General features: G+C 37.1%; 1 protein-coding gene across 2 annotated transcripts in view; it reads left to right on the top strand.

Moving 5' to 3' along the window:
• Positions 1 to 26,156, top strand: part of ERP44 (endoplasmic reticulum protein 44) — a 92,948-nt gene that overhangs the window by 38,993 nt on the left and 27,799 nt on the right. For both annotated transcript variants that reach the window (XM_041761130.1, XM_041761131.1), the window contains 3 exons: positions 2,814 to 2,929; positions 23,808 to 23,992; positions 25,211 to 25,326. In XM_041761130.1, the coding sequence (XP_041617064.1) occupies positions 2,814 to 2,929; positions 23,808 to 23,992; positions 25,211 to 25,326 (417 nt within the window). The remainder of the gene's footprint in view (positions 1 to 2,813; positions 2,930 to 23,807; positions 23,993 to 25,210; positions 25,327 to 26,156) is intronic.

The following is a 26,156-nucleotide window of genomic DNA, read 5'->3' on the forward strand; positions in this document are numbered from 1 at the left end:
TATAACCAAGGTAGCATTTTCCAAGGTACATTGGGATTGTCCACATGTAACAGTAGCCACAAAATTGGGTTTAAGATTATCTAGTCCAATCCACTTTAAAAATTAAACTGAGACCCAGAGGAGTAAAGTGGCTTCCCAAGGTTACCTGACAGTTGTGGCAGAGTTAAAACTAGAACGCAATTCTCTTGATTGAGGGAATTTTGTATGTTGTAAGAAAGAGAAATAGAACATGCCACTGAGCTTGTCACAAAAGCTAAATTGGATATGTGGACTAATTGTAGTTATTTGGGAAAACATTATCCAAAGAACACCTTGAGTTGTTTGTGAATTAGTACTCTTTTATTCAACTGAAAAAAATCTTAGGTAATTGACCATAAGACATAGGTTTATACTTTGTGGCCTCAAAGGCTAGATTCTGAGTTGTGTCTGGAAGTTATGAATGTGGCACAGCTTAAGGGAAAATTCTCTAATAGAGCTGCCCAAAAATACTGGTATGGCTTGGAGAGTGATGAACCATAGTAGGTACTTAATAATACTTTTATGTACCAGGCTCTTTATGTACATTGTTTTTAATGCTCAGAACTACCCTGCAGGTAGGTATTATAATTTCCATTTTAGGTTGAGGAAATTGTGGCTCAGAAAGGTCATACGGCTAGTAAGTGGTGGAACTGGGATTTAAGCTCAGGTATGTCTAACTCCAAAGCTTATTTTTTTCCACCCTACTAGGTCATACTAGTAAGTATACTAGTAAATACTCCCAGTTGTCCCTCCAAAGACTGTTACCCATTTGGTTGATTTGTAAAGGGTAGATTCAAGCACTAGATTGGAGATTGGATTCAGATGATCCTTCCTTTGAATTTATTGCTTTTGTTATCTTACTTTTATAAATATAACTTTCCATATGTGTGGATACATGTGTATGAAAGTATGATAATATTGTGGTTGAGCTTTTATTTCATATTTCCCATTCACCTTCTGGTATTAAAATTGATCCTGTTTTAAACATGAACCTGTGCTTAAATGCTTACTGGGCAGCAAACTGGACAATCCAGAAAGAAGGTGCCTCTTATGTAATGTCTTTACCTTGCCCTTAAGCCCAGAGCCTGTCCACTAATTCTTTACTAGGCCATATCCTAATTCTTCAAGAAACCATTCCTCAGTTCCTATCCTTTGCCTCCCCTGGCCTCCAGCACCCTATTTTCAGGAAACTTTAAAAACCTACAGACTTGGGGTGCCTGGGCGACTCAGTTGGTTAAGTTGTCTGACTCTTGGTTTCGGCTCAGGTCATGATCTCTGGGTCATGAGGTTGAGCCCCATGTCAGGCTCTGCACTGGGCATGGAACCTGCTTACCTGCTTAGGATTGTCTCTCCCCCTTTCTCTTTCTCTCTCTCTCTTTCTCTCTCTCAAAAAAGGAAAAAAAGAAACTAAAAACTTGTGGACCTAGCCTTTCCTGTTTCTCCATTCTATCAGTTTAATCATTTAACAGACATATATTGAAATGCTAATTAGAATACATAGTCAAATAAGACACGGTCCCTGATGTCCACAGACCCCACCCACCTATCCCAGATGGGAGAGATTTAAGAATGATAAAAGAGGAATGAGCCACTTGAGAGCAAGAGATTGAAGATACAGATTGTGTCTCCTTGATATGTTCTAGGACATCTCCTTAGGAAGTCAGGTGAGTGGCTAGAGGAAGTTATCTACAAAAAAGAAATAGGGAGGAAGCATAGAGTTTATAACCTTTCATAGGCTTTATCAGACTTTTGTTGCATTATAGTTAATATGTATGACCTAATCACCTGTGGATAAAAGAGTTCACAGGCTTCATTGAAGTAAATTTCTTGGTGGAAAAGGCCTCTGGAAGCAGTAGGAGCAATTATAGTTATGTTTTGTTTGTTAGCAAATACTCAGTACCTTTTTCATATAAGAATGACTATTCTAACCCAGCTGGCTGTGTGCTGATTCTGATTCTTCTTCTCTTTCTTATCAGGTCCCTTTTAATGACCTACAGCATAGTTCTGAGGTAGTTGGCCTGCTTAAGAGACAATCAGAATTAAAAAAAAAAAATTAGAAGTATCAAGTTTCTAGAATACCGTTAGGGCTTGCGCTCCTTTGTAAAAATATAAACAAACAATCAGAAACAACAAAGGAAATGTGAATAGAAAGTCTTGTTTAGGAATTTAATGTTTTTGCTCCTGAACTTAATATATTTAATACATTTATAGATACGAAAGCCTATTTTAACCAGGGGTAAATTTTGATGGGGCATATTATATTATATACTATATATTCTTGTCATGCAACTTACTTAGTATGCTAACTTGCTGTGAGATTTGGCTGACCTAGTCAAGTGAATCAGACTAGTATTTGCAATAAACTTACCATCTTAAAGATTCTGTATAGTAGTCTAAAAATATGTTCATTATTTAGAGAAAGCCAATTTCTTTTATAAATGCCCAAGTCTTAGGAGTTGCAAGTCCAAGTGGATCCATCGTAGAGGGCTTATTTCAGACTTGTTTCTTGGTCTCTGTGAGAGATCCTTAGCTGTGTGCTTTATAATATTGGCCATTTTCTTAAGGTACAAAAAACCAAAATCTTTCACTTGTACAGTCTTTGAATTGGAGTAGTCTTTGAATTCAAAACTGTCTTCATCTTCAGTGAATGACATCCAGTGCCATGACTACATCAACTATGCAATTGTCTCAGAAGCTCTTTATTGTACATATACAACATATCAATGGATGATAACTGAAATAAGATTTTACTGCTTCCGCTTCTCAGTTTAATTGGTATCCTTCTTTGTGTATAGGTGTCGTTTCAGCCAAATGTTGCATCCAATTTTTGAGGAAGCTTCAAATGTCATTAAGGAAGAATATCCAAATGAAAATCAAGTAGTGTTTGCCAGAGTTGATTGTGATCAGCACTGTAAGTACCTCACTAAGAAATCTGGAAGGAATTGTCCCATCCCACCTCTCCTCTGTGCACTCGTGCGCACACGGACACACACACACTCTCCTCTCTTTTTTCTTTTTTAACGCTAAAAAAAATTTCTGCTTTAGATGGAAGGTTCTAGTGACTTTTGGTTAAATGTTAATCTTTATGTACTTATAATGCTACTTTGCATTTTGCCTGTAAAGTAATAAATTTTTTAAATTAAAGTATAGTAGAATAAGCATACAGGTAGTAAATCATAACTATCAATGTTTTCTGCCAAAGCGAATACCAAAATCAAGACAAAATTGAAATAAAGTTTTAGGAAAAAATAGATCTGTTTTAGAGTCCTACAGAAATACCATTTGTAGTCATTGGAGATAAAACTATGTCAAATTTTTGTGTTTCTGTTCTTTAAAAATTCCACCAAAATTGGCATAGACTGTCCTTGAGGTATAGTTATCTGTAGTTGTGGATTACAGTTATTGAGATACTTAGGTTAGACTCACTTATCGTCTGGCCTCCTGGATTTTACTTGTCCCAGTGGAGGGTGGTTTTCTGTATACATGACAGATCTCGCTAATACATGACAGATTACTCAGCTTGGGCTGGTGAGCCTACGGTGGTGTTTCCTCTCGAGTGCGTCCATCACGCGTGAACTTTCCTCGCTCAGGGTATCCGACTCGCTGTGTTTTGTAGTTCCTGTTCATTGTGTGTTAGTGGTTTCACCCGTTACAGTGTCAGTTCTTCAAAGGCAGGAACTTTTTTCTTTTCATCTTTAATACTCCCTTTTAAGTGGAGACCAAACTACTTATTAATCTTTGAGTCTCATGCATCTGACAGTTTCTGGGAGACAGAGACTGCTCATTAAAAACTTCCTGCATTGAGTGATTGGCGAGTTGGCCTGAATACAGCCCAGCTTTCTGCAAATCGCCTACCCTTTGCTCTTAGCCTGATAATTAGAATTAGTACATATGTGTACACTAGCTTTCGTTTTAATGAGAAGAAATGGAAATGGAAATAAAGTGACTTAACCAGTGTCAGATAGCTTAATATCTAGTCAAATCAGAGTTAGAATCCAGATCTCCTGACTAGATATTAGCTTCATTTCTGTTTAGGTTAATAAACATTTTTGGCTAACAGCAAAACATTTCAGTATTCTACAACCATAGCCCTCATTTCTGCCTATTGAGATTCATAACTAGATAGGATGAAGGGAGCAGTAAAAGGTTGTCAGTACAGGCATGGACTGCATTTTCACACTGCGCTCTGAATCTTTCCTCCCACTTTTTACTGACAGACATGGTGTTTTGTTGTAGGCTGTCATTTCAAATCTTTCAATTTTTTTGTGTATTTAATTACATGTTACAGTACAGATAGTAGTCCCTAACTTTCACTGAATTTGGACTTTAAAATATGAAATTGTGCTCTCAAACTTACAGTCATTGAGAAGAGAAAGTAACTTGTTGAACCATAAATATCATTTATTCTGATTTTTAAACAGATTAACTTACTTTTTAGATAGATCTAACATTACTACTGTTAATCAGGCTCTCTTTTTATAGGAGTAAATAGCCATAGTTCACATGCTTTTTGATCACCAGAGAGATCTACAAAATTAATTTTTTACTAATGAAAGTTATACATGAGACACTGTATATTCTAAGTATTTTATCCCTTCTGTGTAATTCTTCACTTTTTAAAAGTGCCATTATGAAATCCTTATTAATTATTTATTCACATTTTCCACTCTCTCTGTAGAGATTGTAAGAGTACCCCCTGGGTCACTCCTTATGTGCCATTTGAATGTAGAGGTTTTAAACTGAAAGGACCTTATTAAGAATCCTGTGGTCTGGGGAGAAATGTGTTAGGCAGGTTGTTCTTTGGTAGGATTTGTTTCTTTTTAAAAGAAGATTTATTGAGATATAATTAGCATAAACTGCACAAGTTTAAATTATAAAATTTAATTTTTGACACATGTCTGCACCTGTGAAGCCATCGCCACAATCAAGATACCAGCATATAGGTCATTCCCCAAATTGTTCTTGTTTCCTTTTGTGGTCCCTTTCTCTCCCCTTTGGTCCCAGGGGACCAAGGAACTGCTTTTTGTTAACCAGAGATTAGTTTGCATTTTCTAGGATTTTATATAAGTGGGATCCTCTGTTGTGTTAGTGTGTGTATATATATATGTGTATACATACATATATATACACATATATATATGTGTGTGTGTGTGTGGTGGTTTTTTTTTTTTTTTTTTTTACTCAGCCTGGTTATTTTGAGATGTTGCACATATCATTCATTTTTATTACTGAGTAGCATTCCATTATATGGCTCTGCACCACATTTATTTTATACCCTTATTGACAGACGGTCAGGTTGTTTGCCGTTTGGGGCTATTACAAATAAAACTGCTATAAACATTTAGGTACATTGTACATATACTTTCATATTTTCTGGACAAATATTTAGCTGTGAAATACCTGAGTCATAAGTTAGTGTATATTCAACTTTTCAATACATCGCCAAACTGCTTTCCAAAGTATTTGTACTCTTTTATAGTTCTACTAGCAGTATAGACACATTCCAGTTGTTCTATATTGTTGTTCCATATTCTTACCAACACTTGGTGTGGTCAGTCTATTTAATTTAACATGTCTGTTAAATTATAATTTCTTACTGGGTTTTGAGAGCCCTTTACAAATTATGAATATAAGTTCTTTTTCAAATGTGTAATTTGCAAATATTTTCCCTCATTCTACTCTTGTAAGAGTGTCTTTCTCTTTAATTCTAGTAAAATCCACAGAACATAAATTTTGGCATCTTTACCATTTTTAATTTTACAGTTTTGTGGCTTTATGTATATTCACATTGCTGTACAACCAGTCTCCAGAACTTGAGCTTATAAAATTGAAACACTATACTTACTAAACAACTCCCCATGTCCCCCTCTCTCCAGTCTCTAGAAACTACCATTTTACTGTTTATTTCTATGAATTTGACTACTCTAGATACCTCACATAAGTGGAATCGAACAATATTTGTTATCTGGCTTATTTCGTTTAGCGTAATGTTAATGTTCTCAAGGTTCATTCATGTTGCAGCATGTGTGAGAATTTCCTTCCATTTTAAGGCTGAGTAATATTCCATTGTATGTGTATACCACATTTTGTATATCCATTCATCTGTTGATGGACACTTGGGTTATTTCCACCTCTTGGCTATTTTGAATAATGGTATGAAATACCTCTTCAAGGCTTTGCTTTCAGTTCTTTTGGGTATATACTCAGAAGTAGAATTGGTTTAAAAAAAGGAAGTAGAATTGCTGAATCACATGGTAACTAAATTTAAAAATTTTTGAGGAACCATCATACTATTTTCCACAGTAGCTGTCCCAATGTTGCATTCCCACCAGCAGTGGACAAGGATTCCAGTTTTCTCCGTGTCCTTGCCAACACTTGTTATTTCCTGTTTTTGTGATCATAGTTGTCCTAAAGGGAGTAAAATGCTTCTTCGTCCTGGTTTTGATTTGCATTTCCCTGATTAATAACGTTGAGCCTCTTTTCCTGTGCCTTTTGGCTTTTTGCGTACCTTTAGAGAAATAGTCTGAGGCCTTTGCCCTGTTTTTAATCAGGTGATTTTTTTGTTGTTGTTAAGTCATAGGAGTTCTCTTTGTATTCTGGATATTAACCCTTTATCAGATATATAATATGCAGTTTTCTCCCATTCTGTAGGTTGCCTTTCACTTTGTTGATTATGTCCTCTGCACAGAAACTTTAAATTTTGATGTCCAATTTATCTGTTTTTACATTTGTTGCCTCTGCTTTTGGGGTCATAGTCAAGAAATAATTGCAGATCCAATGTTCTGGAACTCTTCTACATTTTCTTCTTAGAGCTTACAATGTAGGTTTTATGTTTACTTCTTTATCATTTTGAGTTAATTTTTGTATAGAGTGCAAGGTCAGGATCCAATTTCATTCTTTTGCATGTGCACATACAGTTTTCCTAGCACTGTCCTAGATGGGGACATCCAGTTTTCCTAGACTGGTGTTGATGACACCTTCCTTTCCCCATTAAGTGATCTTGGTACTATTTGTCAAAAAACATTTGACCACATGTGTGAGGCTTTGTTTCTGGGCTCTCTGCTCTATTCCATTGGTCTATATATATTTCTTTATGCCAGGACCACACGTTTTTGATGACTGTACTTTTTTTTTTTTTAATGATGGTACCTTTATAAGTTCTTTTTTTTTTTTTAAAGATTTATTTATTTATTCATGAGAGAGAGAGAGAGAGCGAGAGAGAGAGAAAGACAGAGACATAGGCAGAGGGAGAAGCAGGCTCCATTCAGGGTGCCCGCTGTAGGACTTAATCCCCGGTCCTCACGATCACTCCCCGGGCTGCAGGTGGAGCTAAACCGCTGCGCCACCGGGGCTGCCCCCAATAACTTCTAATATCAGGAAATGTGAGACCTTCAATTCTGTTTGAGAGTGTCCTTTAAAGGCCTTATATTCTGAATTTGATGAAGTCCAATTTACTTATTTTAAAAATGGATTATGCTTTTGATGCTGTATCTAAGAAATCTTTGCCTCACTCAGGATCACAAAGATTTTCTGGTATGTTTGCTTTCATAAATTTCATAATATAAAGTTTTACATTTGGCTCTATGACCCATTTAGAGTTAATTTTTACATGTGGTGCACAATGTAGGAGTTGGTGTTCATTTTTTTTTTTTGCACATAATTATCAAGCTGTTCTGATATTATTTGTTGAAAGGACTATCCTTTCTTCATTGACTTTGCATCTTTTTCAAAATCAACTGAACATACAGGTATGGATCTATTTCTCATTTGTCTATTCTGTAGTGTCGATGTATTTGTCTATGACTTCTTTGTTTTTGTTAACCCCAGTACCACACTTTCTAGATTCCTGTAGCTTTATAATAAGCCTTAAAGTCAGTAGTATATAAATCTTCCAACTTTGATCTTTTTTTCAGAGTGGCTTTGCTATTTTAGTCGCTTTGGATTTCTGTATGACTTTTAGAATCAGCTTGTTGATTTCTAACCAAAATGAGGGGGAAAAGTTGCAAAGTATTATCTTTGCATACAGAGTTCCCTTTTAGACCTTACTCAGTTTACCCTAATGTTGACACATTTCCATGATACATTTGTTACAGCTAAGAAACTAACACTGTATATTATTCTTAGCTGAACTGTAGACTTTAAACTAAAGACTTTATTCAGATTTTATCAGTGATTCTACCCACATCCTTTTTCTGTTCCAAGATCCAGGATAGTGCATTTAGACATGAAGTCTTGACAGTTGATAGTTTTGAGGAGTAATGGTCAAGTATTTTGTAAAATATCCTCATTTTGGGTTTGTTTTGTTTTGTTTTGTATTTTTGTCTCACATCTTTGTGAAATTTACCCCTAAGTATTTATTATTTTTTGGTGCTGTTATAAGTGGCATTGAGTTTTACATTTTAAGTCCTAATTGCAAGAAATACAACTGTTTTTTGTATATTGATCTTGTGTCTTGGCACTTAATTCAAATAGGTTTTATATAAATACAATAGGATTTTCCATGTAGATGATTGTGTTATATGCAAATAAAAACAGTTTTACTTTTTGTGGTCTGTATATCCTTACAGTATTCTTTTTGGCAAGTGGACCTACTGGTTGCTTTAGGATTAATTTCTCTGAGGTAGAGGACCTATATAAAGCTTTCTAGCAAAGGCAGAAGATGACTTTGGGCTGAAGATAACCATCCTGCCCACATATTTATATTACCTTCTGGCACTGTGGCAGCCTACTCTGTCCTACTGTCTGATATTTTAATCTGTCTGTCTTGCTTCTGATATCCATCACCCAGACTTTCTATCCAAAGTAAGTGTTATTTCTTGGAAAAGTTCCTGTAAAAAGTTTCTAGTCATATTGCCAGGAAAAAAAACTATGTATATAGTGTTCACTTGGATTTAGGCATGCTCTTACATGCATTATTTTAGTTATCTTCACCACAGCCCCTTGAGCCAGTGTTACTTTTCATCCGACAAAAAGTTTTATATACAGTGTACTCTTTGTCATGTGGTATGCATAGTTTCTAGATATATAGCAATGAACCAGGTAGACTCAGAAAGACAAGAGCAGTAAATACACAATTGCTCATTGTGATAACTGCCGAAGAGAGGTGTTGATGCTGGGATAATCAGATCTGAGTTTGTCTGGGGGATAGAGAAGTCCCTTGTGAGACAATGCTACAAGGCCTGAAGGAAGAGTAGGACTTTTAAGGGAAATAGGGGAAAAAGAGTATTTCAAACAGAAGGAGGAGCAGATGTGAAGTTTCTGAGATGGGAAGAACCCAAGACTTTGAGATTGTGGGAGTATGTGATCATTTTACAGATGAAGATACTCAAAGACCTAGAGGGGCTGAGTAATTTACTAGGATTTTGGAGTAAGTTCAAGGAGCTTGACTAGAGCCCAGGAGTGTACAGCTTGTACCAGGTAACTCTAGTATTTTGAAGGTCAAAATGAAGTAACTTAATTTGGATTTCTCATAGAAACTGGGAGTTCCCCCCTTTCTATATAAAAATGACTAAAAATGCCTGTTGCAAATTATATCATAATCTGTTTAAATGATTTTTTTAAAGATTTTTATTTATTTATTCATGAGAGACACAGAGAGAGAGGCAGAGACATAGACATAGAGGGAGAAGCAGGCTCTTCACAGGGAGCTCTATGCAGGACTAGATCCTCAGACCCTGGGATCATGACCTGAGACAAAGGCAGATACTCAACTGCTGAGCCACCCAAGCATCCTTGTTTAAATGATTTTTAATGGGTCAGTGAATAAACAAAAATGAAACTATATGTATGCAGTATTACTATTGCTATACCGTGTGGGCCAGACTCCACTAAGTTAGAATTCTCTGTTCTAATACTAGAAGCCCACTGCTTACCAAAATTATATACAGTTGGACAAGTTACTTAAGAAAATCACTGAATTTGAGTCAGCACCTGTCATAAACAGTGTGTGTGTGTGTGTGTGTGTGTGTGTGTGTGCATGTGTATCTAGAAAGAGAAATCTGGTAATCAGATGTGATAAGATGTTAAATCTAGGTGAGGGTGTACAGGTGCTCATCATATTACTTTTTCATATTTTATGTAAGTTGGGAATTTTTCAAAATACAAAGTTGGTATAAAAAGTCTCTGATCGGGATCCCTGGGTGGCGCAGCGGTTCGGCGCCTGCCTTTGGCCCAGGGCGCTATCCTGGAGACCCAGGATCGAATCCCACATCGGGCTCCCGGTGCATGGAGCCTGCTTCTCCCTCTGCCTATGTCTCTGCCTCTCTCTCTCTCTCTCTCTCTCTCTCTGTGACTATCATAAATAAATAATAATAAAAAAAAATTAAAAAAAAAAAAAAGTCTCTGATCCTGGGGCTCCTAGGTGGCTCAGTCCATTAAGCATCTGCCTTTGGCTCAGGTCATGATCCCACAGTCATGGAATCTCTGATACAGCCCCTCATCGGGCTTCCTGCTCAAAGGGGAGTCTGCTTCTTCCTCTCCCTCTGCCCCTCCGCCTGCTCATGCTTGTGCTCTTTCTCAAGTAAATAAAACCTTTAAAAAGAAAAGTCTCCGAGCCTGTACTTTGTCTTTGGTTAAGAGCAAGAAGGAGTGCTCTTCTTGTTGCTTGAGAGAAACTGTGGAAGAAGCTTGCAATTTGCACAGATATGCGTGATATTGTTAATTGTAATTTCTTTTTATTTTTACCGTGATAAATGACCTTCAGCAGAGTCATTGAATTTAAAAAGAATTTTCTTGAATAGACTTAATGGCATTTTGAATACTACTTAGAGCCGTTTGATGCCTTCTGGAAACTGACCCAGTTCTCTTGGTGGCTGTCGGGAATTTTTCAGTGCAAATCTCCTGTGAGCAGGTCTGGCTCTTGAGGCCATTTTATTGTTCTTGAAACTGTCTTCTTTCATGAGTTGCTATCTCCTGGGCATAAGCATGTCTGCCTTATTTCCAGGTGTCATGGAAGGTAGATACGCCTTTGTGAATAGCCTCCCATTACCAGGTGGCATTTATGCCCATAATAGAAAAATGGGTTAATATTAAGAAATAGAATCAACCCTCATCAGTAGGTAAAATAAAGAAAACCAGCTTATCTTATCAATACATGCTGTGAAAGACTTGACAAAACCCAACATGGGTTTTTGGAAGAAATTAATGTGGCAAAATGTATGAATCAACCTTGGTTTGCTTGTATTTTTTAGAACTTTAATGACTATTTTATTGCTTCATAGTACGTTGCAAGCTGAAATTGAGGTATGACCTATGTCTGAATTTAGTTGTGAAATCTGTCTTAGCCATAAATTTTGTATATTGTCTTGCATTTGGGAATTTCTGCTAATGCTGTGTTAGTTTTTTTTTTTTTTCTTTACCAGCCCTGTTTAAGAATTAAGGATGAGGGTGTCTAACTGGATCAGTTGCTTAATGGTCTGACTCTTGATTTCGGCTCAGGTCATGACCTCAGGGTCATAGGATTGAACCCCATGTCGGGCTCTGCGCTGGGCATGGAGTTTGCTCAAGATTCTCCCTCTCCCCCTCCCCCTGCTCGAACTCTCCCTCTCAAAAAAAAAAAAAATAAATCTTAAAAAAAAAAAAAGGGAAAGAATAAGGATCTGATGAGACCATAAGGTCAAAAAACAAACAACATAATTATATAACTATTAACATGTAATGACTACTTTTCATAAATCATTCCAAGTGAGTATTTTCAAAGTAGTCCCTTAGGGAGGAAATAGGTGTACTCATTCCTTAGGATGTGTTGGGAATACTTTGAGAGTTGTCCTCTATGCCACTTTGCTAGTTGGTGGGGAGAGCCTGGTCTCTGTGCACAGCAGCAGACCAGCCTTGGCCAGTTTGCTGCCTGCATTTCCTTCTCTCTCCCTCCTCCACCTGTCAGTATGGCATGGATTGCTTTGTGTCCCACCTTGACCTCACTTCTTTATATGCCTTTCCTAGGACTTGCTTTGACAAAGGTTCAGCTAAATAGGCCAATAGCAGAAAGAAGGTAAAGGTAGATATAACAGGCATTTCACCCAATTGGCCCTTTTGCATCTGAGTATGAACTAGACGCAGCAGCTTTGGTCTCCTCTCCCTGTCCCCTGACCTCTCTCCCCACCAAAGCGGTGGGGGGTGGGGGGTATAGAAAGAGAATTTTGAACTCAGACTGACACTAGAGTGTCATCAGGAAGCTTAGGGTTTTAAGCTTAAGTATATATTTGGAAACCCCAATGTAACGCTTGTTAAAATTTAGTTCACTTTCTGAGCCCCTGAATTCTCTATTGCATTTAATGTAGGGAACAAAGTGGGAAGAGGAGAGTAGGAGGAAGAGAAAAAGGGAAAGTAAGTCAGGATGATTACAGAGAAATAAGAGCCAGAATGTTGTGGAACCACCTGTCTCCCACCTGCTGGGCATTTATGTCCTGTGATGGCAGAGGAACAGCAGGTATCCTCACTCAACCTGCTCAGGACTAGGATGCCCAGTTTTAGACATGTCACACATCTGACGGTCACCCTTTCATCTTCTCCCACCTGGGAGATCCCTAAAAGGAATCTGTGCATCTCTGGCGAAGATATATTTATTGTTGACATATGGAGGGTTTCTCTTATACTGTACTTAGGAAATCCACACTGGTACATCTTTTTGGTACATAAATTGCGAATTAGGAGTCTTACGAATTTCATTTAAGATTCTAGCCTGTGGAAACAATTAATAGCAGCAGTAATCGTAATAGTAATGATGACAACAATAATGATAAATTGTAAACTCTGTGATTGCAGGGACCATGTCTTTTTACCCTTGTGTCCCCAGCACTGGAATGGTGCCTAGCTCAAAGGAGATGCACCATTATAGTTGTTGAAAAGATGGATGGGTAGGTGTAATAAGTAGTAGCCAGCATTTATGAATGGTTAGTTTTGTAGGTATTTCAGATGGGTTCTCTCATCTCCCAACAATATGATTAAGTATTTTCTGCAGTATTTCATCAAATCTAATTTGTCATTGATTATAAGGCACACTTTTATCTGTAACTGAGAAAAAAAAAAACTAAGAAAAATTGAACTACAGCACAATGCTTATCAGAATTTTTATCATAAGTATTTTAGAGTTGAGGATTTTTTCATCATATCATTAGCGTGTGTATCTCAAAAGGAAAATAAATTTGCTCAAGTAATCCTGAAACAATTTCACATTCAGAATCTGACTGTTGTACATCACTTTCCAATTCTGAGTAATTGATTTTTGTGTTTTTCCACATAATATCGACTTCTGTGCCATTAAGAGTGTTGGTAATGCTCTTGATTAAAGAGCATTATTCTGCTCTTTCTAGGATTTTCTTCCAAGCGGCTGATACCCATTCTGCAAGTATTGATGCTGGCTCTTAACTGTTTGACTAACCTCAGAGTTCATTTTTTCTCCATTGAAACATGTCACTGCTTGTTAAACAACTTTTATTCAAAGTCAGCAAGATATAATTAAAATGTTGGGGTACCTGGGTAGTTGTCAGTTGAGTGGCTGACTCTTGATTTTGACTCAGGTCATGATCTCAGGGTCCTGGGATTGAGCCCTGCATTGACCTCTGTGCTCAGTGGGGAGTCTACTTGAAGATTCTGGCTCCCTTTGCCCACCCTCCCACCCACCCTACTCAAGCTGTCTCTCAAATAAATAAATAAATCATTGAAGGGGAAAAATGTTACTAGTGGTTTTCCCCAGTGGTTGTTGGATTACAAATGGTTCTTGTTTTCTTCTTTGTAATTGTCTTTGTTTTCCAAAATTTCTGTACACACACACACACACACACACACACACACACACACTTAAAACTTGACCTCTCTTCTTCAGCTGTCGATCATGGTCTCCCTTTATCTCACCTTCTCATCCCCTTGTGTGGAGAGTTTGGAAGTTGAATTCATCACTCTCCCTGGTGGTCATGCCACCTTCGATGTGGAAGTCCCATCAATCTGCCCCAGGTGGGACCAGGATCTCTGCTGACCTCCAGTGGCTCTAGGGTGCATGGCACTCAACAAGATACTTCATGTGATACTTGCTGGGAAGTGCAGAACATTCACACTCCTGCTAACATTTTTATGAAAGTACTTTTGTAATTGTCCTTGAACTACGCAGCACACACTCCCAGATACCAGAGTTAGTCTTACCTGTGTGCCTTCCAGTACAGCCTGAACCTTCCATAGTGGAAATTGAGCTTTTATAAGAGCTATATGTAAATGAGGCATTAAAAATAAGAAAATAATTATAGGCAACAATTTTGTATTAAAAACAAATGTGCTGAGAGACTGGATCTTATTCTCACCACAAAAACCGATAATTATGTGAAGTGATAAGGTGCTAGCTAGTACCACACTGACAGTCATTGCAATATATAAATAAATGTATCAAATCAACATGTTGTGTATACCTTAAACCATACAATGTAAAATGTCAAATATATTTCAATTAAAAAGGTAGAAAAAAGAGAAAGTATATGCTGAAGTATTCATGTACACAAAACAGAACTTGGATGTCCAGGTTTAGCCTGAGTCCTAAGTAAGCTTCTAGGCTTTGTTTAAAATTTTTCTGTTTAGGGTTGGTTTTATTTTGTTGTTTTGCTGTTGTCGTTTTACCCTCATTATGGGGAGGGCATGGTTTGGGAATGGAAAAAGGTACAGAGGCAACAGTGGTGGCCCTCCTCTCTGGACCAGAAGAACAGTAAGACCTTCCTGTTGAAATCATCTGCCATGGGTAATCACAGTGGGGAGACACATTGCCGAGACTGGAGTGGGAGGCAGTTTCCCCACGTAGAACCCTGCTGGGCAAGAGTGAGGAAGGTAGGCGGGTAGGCAGCCAGAACCCATCAAGGGAAAGTAAGTGACCATTGAAGCAAAAATACATGCTAATTTTCTAATCAGGGAGCTGTTAACCTTCTGAAATTTCTCATTCCTTTGACATGCATTTTAACATTTGATCCATCCAGTTAATTAAAAAAAAAAAACATTTATTATACCCCTTAAATCATTCTTTGTTATATTGTCAAAATGTCACATTGTAATTATCTTAAAATCATTTTTGACCAAAGCCTGTAGAAAGTCACCTTTATGTCTGAGATTATTGATCAATGTAATTTTAAGGTTTTTGCTTCTTAATAATTAAAAGCCACCTCATTATGCAGCACACCTGCTGCCATGATGGTGTTGAGAATTAAGCAGGCAAGTATCTATTCCTCTAATAGTCTTCAAGTATTATTTAATCTTTTTCTATCCATAACTAAAATTTTAAGGCAACCTAAAGGTTGTAATGTTTAAGTTTGTAAACAGACTCTTGTTATTTCTGCCAGGACTGTTGCAGTAGCTTCCTTACTAGTCTCCTTGATTCTCCCTGATTTACTGCCAGGTAAATATTTTTAAAGCCCCGTTCTGTTTCAGTGGCTGGCTGCTTATCACATATCAGCTAAAATTCAAACTCCATTAACCTAGAATTTAAGACTCTCTGGAGTCCACCTATAGCCTTATTTATTTATGCATGTTTGCTTTCAGCACAGTATTTTCCCATTATACCCACTAATTTAAGAAAATTAATTACTCTAGCAGTATCTCTATTGTCCATTTTCATACTGATCCTTAGGCCACAAATAGAAAACGGATGTTTCCAGTTAGACTGGTTCTTTTCTTAATGGGTCTGTGTTACAAACTTTCTGCCAAATCCTTTGGAGATTAGAAAAATCCCTTGGCCTTCTGCTGGCAAACTAGGCCCCAGCTAGGCTAGTTTAGCCTTATTAATATTGGATGTGAACCTAAATTGGGCTAAGTAGGCATATTTTCCCTTTGTAGGGCTTGATATTACTGAATTTTAAAAGCCTCTAAGTATTATTTTGCCAGTAGGATGGACAAAATGTTACCTGGTAGTTTTAATCTGTAACTGCTTGATTACAGATGAGCATGTTTTTACGTTTACTGGCTACCTGTGTTTCTTTCATAAATCCACTGATACCTTTAGCCCACTTATCTTTCTGGCAATCCTTTGTTAATGGTTTTTATGTATTCCAAGTATTATGTTATAGATATCTTCCTTCCTTCCGTTATCCCTTAAAAACTCATGGTGTTTTTCAGCATCTAGATGCTTCCTTGCCTATGCAGCTTCAAAATCTGGCAAATATCTTGGTTATGTGTTTGATGCCAATGCAGGCCCTTTCTGCACATAGACATTGCTTCCTGAGCACCACAGGGTCTGATGAGGGACATTACTCAGTTTTTCTGGCCCAACCCCCAGCTCCTGTGCCACCCATGCCTTTAGTAATATCCTCTGGGGAGAACGTGCTGTTTGTGTCTCAGGGTCCTTACAATACCCCATTCCAGCCGAGGGGACTATGAAAAGTTTTACTGAATTCTCTTTGTCTCTGTCTATGCAGGCATGGTTATCAGCCCTAAATCTGCACAAATTGCAGATTTAATTTCAAAGAGGAATTACATAGGAAATGTATAGGAAAGAAAATAGCCAATGGGGGATTTTTGCTCACTTAGGAATGGTCTTTTCCTTTCTAAAATTTCAATTCACTTAGTCTTCATTGGTTTCATGGTGGTCTGATATCTTTTAAAATGTGATTTAAAAAAAAATCTGTTTTTTCTGGTTGTCACAGCAGAACCAGTCGATTTCTGCTATCTACTACATCCTGCTTGGAAATGGAAATTCTTTACTAGATTCCCTTTTAGGTTTTTCTGTGAATAACAACATTTTTACTTCTTTTTCAGCATATAAACTCTTTCTTATTCCACTGACTGCGAACTCCAGTGCAGTGTTATACAGAACCCATAGCAAGTGTCTGTTTCTCTCCTAGTATCAGCAGGATAGCTTTCAGTGTTTTACTATCAAGCTGTTTGGTATTTGTTTATTTAGATACCCTTTATCTGATTAAGGAGATTCCCTTTCATTTTTGATTTGCCAAATTTTTTAAGTGTGAATGGTTTTTGAATTTTATCAAATGTTTTTCTGCTTATTTTGAGAGGTACAGCAGTCCCCCTTATTTGAGGTTTGGCTTTCTATGGTTTCCATTACCCATAATCACCTAGAGTTCTCAAGCAGATGAATTGTCATAAAGTCAGTAGTAGCTTCACGTTATGTCATTCCCTTCACTTCATCTCTTTATGTGGAGATTTTAACATCTTATATCACCACAAGAAGGGTGAGAGTACAGGACAAGAAGATACTTTGAGAAAGGGAGAGACCCCATTTGCATAACTTTTATTACAGTGTATTATAATTGTTCTATTTTATTATTAGTTACTGTTAGTCTCTTACTGTGCCTGATTTATAAATTAAACTTTATCATAGATATGTATGTAAAGGAAAAAGCATGGTACATAGAGGGTTCAGTACTATTCACAGTTTCAGGCACCCACTGGAGGTTTTAGAACATATCCTTTGGGGTGGGCGGAGGGGAGATGCCTACTATAGTGGAATCTTTCTCTTTTATTCTGTTAATATCATAAATTACATTGATTGATTTTCAAACATTAAACTTAAGTTCTAGGCTAAAATCTTACTTGTGATGTATTATCCTTTGTACACAATGTCAAATTTGGTTTAATATTTTCAAATATTGCATCTGTGTTCTTGAGTAAGACTAATAACATACATGTTTCTTTTCTCATCATTTCCTTGTCTGATTTGGCAGAAAGATTATGCTGACCTCATAAAATCAGTTGGGAAGCGTTTATTCTCTTGTATTCTCCAGAATGATTTTGTAAACAGCATTATTGGCTGCTTAAATGTTTGGTAGAACTTGATAGTGAAGCTTTCTAGAAATGGAGTTTTCCTTGTGAGACAGCTATGGATTATGGGTTCAGTTTACTTAATTTTAGGACCATTTATGCTTTCTATTTATTCTGGTGTCAGCTTAGTAAGTTATGCCTTAATGGGAATTTTTAAAAATTAAATTTTAATCCCAGCGTAGTTTTTTTTTTAAGATTTATTATTTATTTATGATAGACATAGAGAGAGAGAGAGAGAGAGAGGCAGAGACACAGGAGGAGGGAGAAGCAGGCTCCATGCCGGGAGCCTGACACGAGACTCGATCCCGGGACTCCAGGATCGCGCTCTGGGCCAAAGGCAGGCGCCAAACCACTGAGCCACCCAGGGATCCCCTAATCCCAGAGTAGTTAACATAGAGTGTCATATTCATTTCAGGCATATAGTATAGCGATTCAGTGGTTCTATACATTACTCAATGCTCATGATGATAAGTATACTCTTAATCCCCATCACCTGTTTCACCCATCCCCTCACTCACCTCCCCTCTGGTAACTTACCATCAGTTTGTTCTCTATAGTTAGGAGTCTCTTTCTTGTCTCTCTCTCTCTCTGTCTTTTTTCCTCCTTTCCTTGTTTGTTTTGTTTCTTAAATTCCACATATGAGCGAAGTCCTATGGTATTTGTCTTTCTCTGACTGACTTCGCTTAGCATTATGCTCTCTAGCTGGATCCATGTTGTTGCAAATGGCAGGATTTCATTCTTTTTCAGTGGCTGAATGATATTCCATTGTGTGTGTATACACACACACACACACACACACACATATATATATTCTCTATTCATCTATTGATGGAGACTTGGGCTGCTTCCATAATTTGACTGTTGTAAATAATGCTGCAATAAACATAGGGGTGCATATATCCTTTTGAATTAGTGTTTTTTGTATTCTTTGGATAAATACCCAGTAATGGTGGAATAGTTCTATTTTTAAATTTTTGAGGAACCTCCATGTTGTCTTCAACAGTAGCTGTACCAGTTTGCTTTCCCACCAACAATGCAAGAGGGTTTCTCTTTCTCACCGCATCCTCCCCAACACTTGTTTCTTGTGTTGTTGATTTTAGCCATCCTGACAGGTGTGACTGATATTTCATTGTAGTTTCGATTTGCATATCCCTGATGATGAGGGATGTTGAGCATATTTTCATGTCTCTGTTGCCAGCTGAATGTCTTCTTTGGAGAAATAATGGAAATTTTAAAACTTTATCTAGGGGTGCCTGGGTGGCGCAGTTGATTATGTGTCTGACTTGGTTAGGGGTCAGGTCATGATCTCAGGGTTGTGACATAGAGCTCCACGTTGGGCTCCACACTCAGCGTGGAGTCTACTTCAGATTCTCTCTCTACCCCTCCCCTCTCTCATTCTCTCTCTGTCCTCTCTCTTCAGGATCAGGGCCTGGACCCAAGGCAGCGCTAAACCACTGAGCCACTGGGACTGCCCTGTCCTCTTTAAAAATAAATAAATCTTTAAAAAGAAAAGTTTATCTAAATCTCCAAACTTATTGTCATTATGTTATTGGTAATCTCTTATTATACAAGTTAAATATTCCCTGCTACATTCCTTAAATTGTTTTCTCTTTCATTTTTTACTTGATAGTCTTTCTGGTGGTTTATCAATTTTATTGTCTTTGCAAAGAACCAAATTTTAGCTTTTTGATCTTCTCCATTGTATATTTGTTTTCTGCTTCATTGATTTTTGCTTTTATCTTTCTCATTCACTTCTTTATTCTTTGTTTTTAATTTGTTCTTTTTATACTTTTTTAAGATCAATGCTTAGCTCTTTGCTTTTCAGCCTTTCCCCTCTGACATGTCCATTTTAATGTCATAAATTCATTGTGAGTATCACGATGGCTGCATGCTGCAAGTTCTCATCGGTATTTTCATTATCATTCATGTCACAGTATTTTCCAGTTTCTCTTTGTGGTTTCATCTCTGATCCATGTCGGTATAATTTTTTAATTCTCATTATGAGTTGAATCATTTGAAAGTTGTTGAGAGGTTTTTTTGTGACTCATCATGTTTGTTTTTTATATGGTATATATGACCTGCAAAGAATGTGTGGTCCACAGCTTTGGCGTAGTGTGTTCTACGTGTGTCAGTTTAATCAAGTTTTTTAGATGCTTTGTTCAAATTCTCTTTATTGATTTAATTTGTTATGTTGCTTACTGAAGGAAGTGTGTTAATAATTTCCCACCATGATTATATATTCGTCTTTGTAGTTCTGTTTTTACTTTGTATATTTTTAGGCTATTATTTGATGTATACAAATTCAGAATTGTATCTGCCTGGAAAATTGAACTTTTTATTATGAAGGGTCCCTCTTGGTCTCTAGCAGTGTTTTTTGCCTTGATGTATACTTATTTACTATTAATATAGCTATACGAGATTTCTTTTTTAAAAAGATTTTATTTATTTATTTATTCATGACACACAGAGAGAGGTAGAGACATAGGCAGAGGGAGAAGCAGACTCCCTGCAGAGAGCCTGATATGGGACTTGGTTCCTGGACCAGGACCACGCCCTGAGCCGAAAGCAGACGCTCAACCACTAAGCTACCCAAGCATCCCTATACAAGATTTCTTTTGATTAGTTTTTGCACAGTATATCTTCCCTTAGCCTTTCTTTCAAGCTTTGAGCATCTTTATATTTAGATATGTATTTTATAAGTAGTATATAGTTAGATTTTACTTTTGCACCAAAAGATCAAAGATCAGTCTATATGTATATGTAGGTCTGTTTCTGGACCCTGTCTCATTGATCTGTTTGTCTATCTGTATGCAGTAACACACAGTTTGGATTCCTGTAGGTTGCAGTAAAGGTTGCACTTTGCTGGTTTAAGCCCTCTAGTTTTGTTTATCAGGGATATTGGTAATTTTCTTATAATGTCTTTTCTAGTTTTGGAATAAGAGTAATGCTGGCATCATAGAAAGAGTTGGAAAGTAAACAACTTCTCTTCAATTTTCGGGAAAACTTTGTGTGGAAATAGAATTATCTCTTCCTTAAATATTTGGTAGGATTGGCCATTTCTCCTCATACCAGTTTTTGCTGGTAGTTCCAATTGAAATTAAACATTTACAGGGCTTTTACTTAATTTTCTCAATTTTCTGTTCGTATTCTTTTTATCTCTAATGCTGAGAATCTTGACTTTCAATGGCATTAGCATAATTACCATGTGCTTTATCTATAATATGTGTCTTTATTTCAGAATAACAATGCTGGTGTTAAAATTTCTTTAAAACTAATTTTATTTATTCTTCCCCATATTTATTATGCAAAATAACATACCTATGCACATCTTTCTGTTCCTGGATTTTTTGACTTAACAGTATATCTTGGAGATTGCTCCTGAGCAGCATAAGGAGATCTTTTTCATTTCCTTGTGTAACAGTCTAGTATTTCTTTATATGGATGTACTTTCCTGTTTTTAAGCAGTCTTTTATTGATGGTATAAAAAGACATTTTCCATATTACAGACCACAGCACTGTGGCACTGGCCTGTAAAACTTCTTAACCTAATTGTAACAGCTTTTTTATTAAAATAATTTTCATTTCTACATCACTGCAAATATTCATTTTATAATATGCAAGGTTTCACTGTGTCATATGCTGGGGACCAAAGGGGTTTTTCATTAGGAAGTTAAAGTTCCGGGATCCTTGGGTGGCTCAGCGGTTTAGTCCCTGCCTTTGGCCCAGGGCATGATCCTGGAGTCCCAGGGTCAAGTCCCACATCGGGCTCCCAGCATGGAGCCTGTCTCTCCCTCTGCCTGTGTCTCTGCCTCTCTCTCTCTCTCTCACCATCTCTCATGAATAAATAAATAAAATCTTTTAAAAAAAGGAAGTTAAAGTTCCTTTAACTTTACCTTTTATTCTTTCTTTCATGCTAGTTTTCTGAAAAGTAGGGTAAGGCAAAGCCTTCATGGCCTTTGCCTTACAACAAGTGCCTCTGTTTCTCTTAAAAGACTTCTCTACTGGCTTCTGGAAGTACTCTTACCCCTCACTTTGTAGCACCAATTTAATCTCATTAATTCCTTGCTCAGGTGATAGAACCCACTAGTCTTACAACTCCTCAAAGACGTGTTTTCTCATTATAATGTATCAGGGAGAAGAGGGTATATAGTGCTATATCTACTAGTCTTCTGTTTCAAGAAGTCCCAGCTGCTAAACCAAATAGATTAGTGTCTATATTAAGATATCTTAATATTATTTCAGATTTCTGTGATTTGATGAATAAAATACTCTCCTTGGCCTCATATGTAACCAATGGTTCCCTTTTTTTGCTTATATTTGTTTTCTCTTCAGGGGATTTTAGTAGTCAAGCACTATTCCTCCTTTATAGATCTTCTTTGGATTTTATCAAAGTGTTACGTGATCTTAATTACATAGCCTTTTCTCTCAACCTCCTTCTGAGAACCCATGTGCATACTTAACCCCTAATACATCAGTTTAGCTCTCCCTAATTGTTTATCCTAGAGAAAACAAAATACATCTTGACTTACCAAATACTGTAAGTACTTTTCCCTCTTCCTGAGTAGTACAGAGAGACCTCAGAATACTTAGAATCCTTAACCTCCTCGTCAGCTCTCCTACCCCAGCTTATATGCTGTTGATGTCATCATGTATTTTAGTTTGTGTTGAACTCCCACGAGGCATAACTGTCATTGTTTTGTATAGTCAGTATTCACTTAGATTTTTAAAAACTCCTTTATTGAGGTAGAATTGACATCCAGTAAACTGTACATATTTAAAAGGTACAGATTGATAGATTTGACGTCTGAATACACCCATGTATTCAGCTGTCAGCACACGTGTATGTTTCTACCATAGACTCTCTTAGAAAATGAAGGTGGGGAGGTGAAGAAGATGAAGGTGGTCAGCAGAGCCTTATTGTGGTTTTATAGGTTTTGTTTTGTTTTGTAGCCATTAGAAGTGGGAGGTGGGGGAAGAGAATTTTCATGGTTTCTTGTGCCAACGCTTTAGAATTCTGCCCTCATTTACAACTCAGTTAAGAAAACAACCTGCTACCTGTTTTAGGTCACTTTAGTGCCCTCTCAAGCCTCCTTCAGTTTAAAACTTCAGTGTATCTTTTACTATTTTCATCTATGTGAGTAGCGTGGCCTTTGAGCTTTTCTAGTGCCTACAAGATGCTGATTTCTTGTTATTTGCCACCTCTTGGAAATAACAGCTGAAATATTCAAAGGCTTTTCTATTTTGATTAAGTCTGTATCTTAGTAATTGTGATTTCTACAAATGAGATCAGCATACAGTTTGATTTAGATTCTTATTTTGAGAACATACATGCTAATTTCAAGGATTTGTGTGTGTGTGTGTGTGTGTGTGTGTGTGTGTGTTCTTTTAAAAATCTACACTGCCTGAGAATATACCCATAGGTCATAAGGGACTTTTTTTTTTAAGTATATACTGCTGACTTTTGGGCTTTATTGTATTAGCTTACACAAAATTTGTATATTTGGGATTATGAATTATTTCTACCAGCCAAAGAATCTAATATTTTTAGACTTTGAGTATAGTTTTAAATTTAATTTTCTTTTATTAAATGCTCTAAGAGATTCTCACAAGTATAGAGTGAGTTGAACTATTTTTAAAATGGGAATTTTACACATTCTAATTATTTTCTGGCATATATATATAATAATATTTACAAACACTAAACTTACTGAGTCATGCATTTGTGTTATCTCATTTAGTCCTTAAAACAACCCTGTGTGGTTATCCTTTACATAACAGATGAGAACCTAACAGAGTTGATATAACTTACAAGTTCACATAGCAAGTAAATAGCAAATTTGATATTTAAACCAGGCAATATATGTCCAAAGCCTGGCCTCTTAATCAGTATAAACTTAATATAAACTTGTCACGATTAATTTTTTTTCTAACACTGATATGAGCCAAAATATTCTCTCTAAATAATTGTAAGAATTTTGACTGTTGGGCTAATGTGCTCACTCAGAGCAAGTACGAGAGTGAAGTTAATTTTGTTTTTATTCTTTTAGCTGATATAGCCCAGAGGTACAGGATAAGCAAATACCCAACCCTCAAATTATTTCGTAATGGGATGATGATGAAGAGAGAATATAGGGGCCAGCGCTCAGTGAAAGCTCTTGCAGATTACATCAGGCAACAGAAAAGCGACCCTGTTCAAGAACTTCATGACTTAGCAGAAATCACCACTCTTGATGTAAGTTGTTAAGTTTTATTGGATCCAATGAACATTGCCTGTTTAATATAAACAAAGTCTTACACGATCTAATAATCTGGACATTTTCTTAGAGTTCATTGCAGTGGATCTGACATCTACATACTTAGAGAGTTAAATTTTTCTTGAATTAATTCTCCAGGGAAATGCTCATGTTTTACTGAGTCTTTGGATAAAATATGTAGCATACAGTAGAGCTGCACTAATTTAAATTGATTAAGGACAAAAGAGTAGCCTGAGTTGTGAAGACAGAAGTTAATGTCAGGCATCTGCCACAAGGATCTCCATATTTGCCTTAGTGGAGACCCTCAGGATATCTGCTCTAATTACTCCCATATCAGCTCTTTGTATAATTTCTAGTGTCTTCTAAAATAGCCCTCCTTAATAAAAAACCCTTTCCGTTGTATACTAAGTAGTTTTTTTTTTTTTTAAGGTATTGAGTTTGGGCTGTAGTTTGTCATTTCAAGTTTGAGATTTGACTTTTACCCTGCTCACCAGCTATGAAGTTAGCCTTTCATGGATGCTGTCAGAAGGCATAAGGCTCCTGGGTCAGAGATAAAAGACTTTGTTGCTCATATCCTAGCAAATAATGAGACCACGTTAGCGTTTGTCACCCCCCCCCCCCCCCCCCCCCCGCCCAAGTCCTCTGGAGGTGGATGCCTGTATACTCTGGAGGTTCTGTCGAGGGAGAACTGTGGCCTCTGAGAAGTCCTGTTTCTGAGCCAGCAGTATGCCTGTGCTTCAGCCCAGGTGGAGATTACCTCACACTGCCGTGTGGCTTGCTACAAGCACAACCCTGAGGAATGGCCTGGATCATGAGTGGTCAAGGGCTTGGTTTTGGCTATACCTAACTGTGTAGGAATGTGTGAGAGACCCAGGAAGGAGTCTACCAAAGGTCGTACGTTATGAATCCATGTATAGTTTTAAGAATAGTCACCTTACTTAGGAATTCATCACCTTATTGAGTAACAGATTATCACTGATTAGTTAAAATGCTAGAAGGAAATGTTTATGATTACATTAGATGGGAGGTAAGATTATTTTCAACCTAATGCAGTCTTTTGGACTAGGTGTTAAAATCCAAATATGCTTTTATAGTGCTTCCCCATTTGTAGATAGTTGAACCAGTTGGGTGAATGAGATAACATGTTTTGCATGTCTTTATATGTTTGTAAAATAATTACATACTTTATTTTACAGCGCAGCAAAAGAAATATCATTGGATATTTTGAGCAAAAGGACTCAGAAAACTATAGAGTTTTTGAAAGAGTAGCAAATATTTTGCATGATGACTGTGCCTTCCTTTCTGCATTTGGGTAAGTATCCTAATTGAGAGTGTGTTAGTGGATCGACTTGACTGCCATGTTACATTCTTGTTATGTGTGGTCATTTTCTGAAATTGATCTCTCCAGAAATGATCTCAGTTCCTTAAAGTCACTAACCAGCCTTCTTGACACATATTTCTGACCTCTTTTAAGAGTTTAAAAGTCTGTTAATTCTTCTTTTGGTACTCTTATTTCAGAATATGGGTAAGTGAAAAAGAATGGACAAGTTAACAACTATTTCTCATGCTTTTATTCAGTTCATTTACTAACACTATTCTGTGTTCACACGAAGTGCTAATGTGTGGGTTTCCAAACTGAAACAACTCCTGGTCTTTCTCATGAAGCAGCATGGGCTTAGTTGTCTTGATTAATCTCTGGCTCTCCACCACCTTTTCTTCTGTCTTCCCTGACCCAGAGGAACAGAACTCCTTTCCACGGCTAGCATCTTTTTTTGTGTCTTTATTACCATCCTTCCAGGATCCTCTGTGGCATTCACCCGTCAATTGTCCTCACTTCCCTGTGTTTTCACCCTGACCCTTTTCATGACCTACTTTTCCTTTGCCAAAAACATGATTCTCTCTTTCCTGACCTTTCTGTTCTATCTCTTGAGCTAAAATCTTGTCCCTTTCTTTTCATTTCTAATTTTTTCAAAGATTATTTATGCTTGGCCACCCTGAATTTCTTAAACTCTAACCAGTGAAAAATCCGTACCCTTGTATCCAACTTTTGCCTTCATTACTCTTGTGAGACTTCTTTCTGCACAGTCCCAAAGTACTTCTTAATTACCAAGTCCAGTGGCCTTTCTTCATTCTCTAATGCTC

The sequence above is a fragment of the Vulpes lagopus genome, chromosome 7 (assembly GCF_018345385.1).
Source record: "Vulpes lagopus strain Blue_001 chromosome 7, ASM1834538v1, whole genome shotgun sequence".
NCBI classification, from domain to species: Eukaryota; Metazoa; Chordata; class Mammalia; order Carnivora; family Canidae; genus Vulpes; species Vulpes lagopus.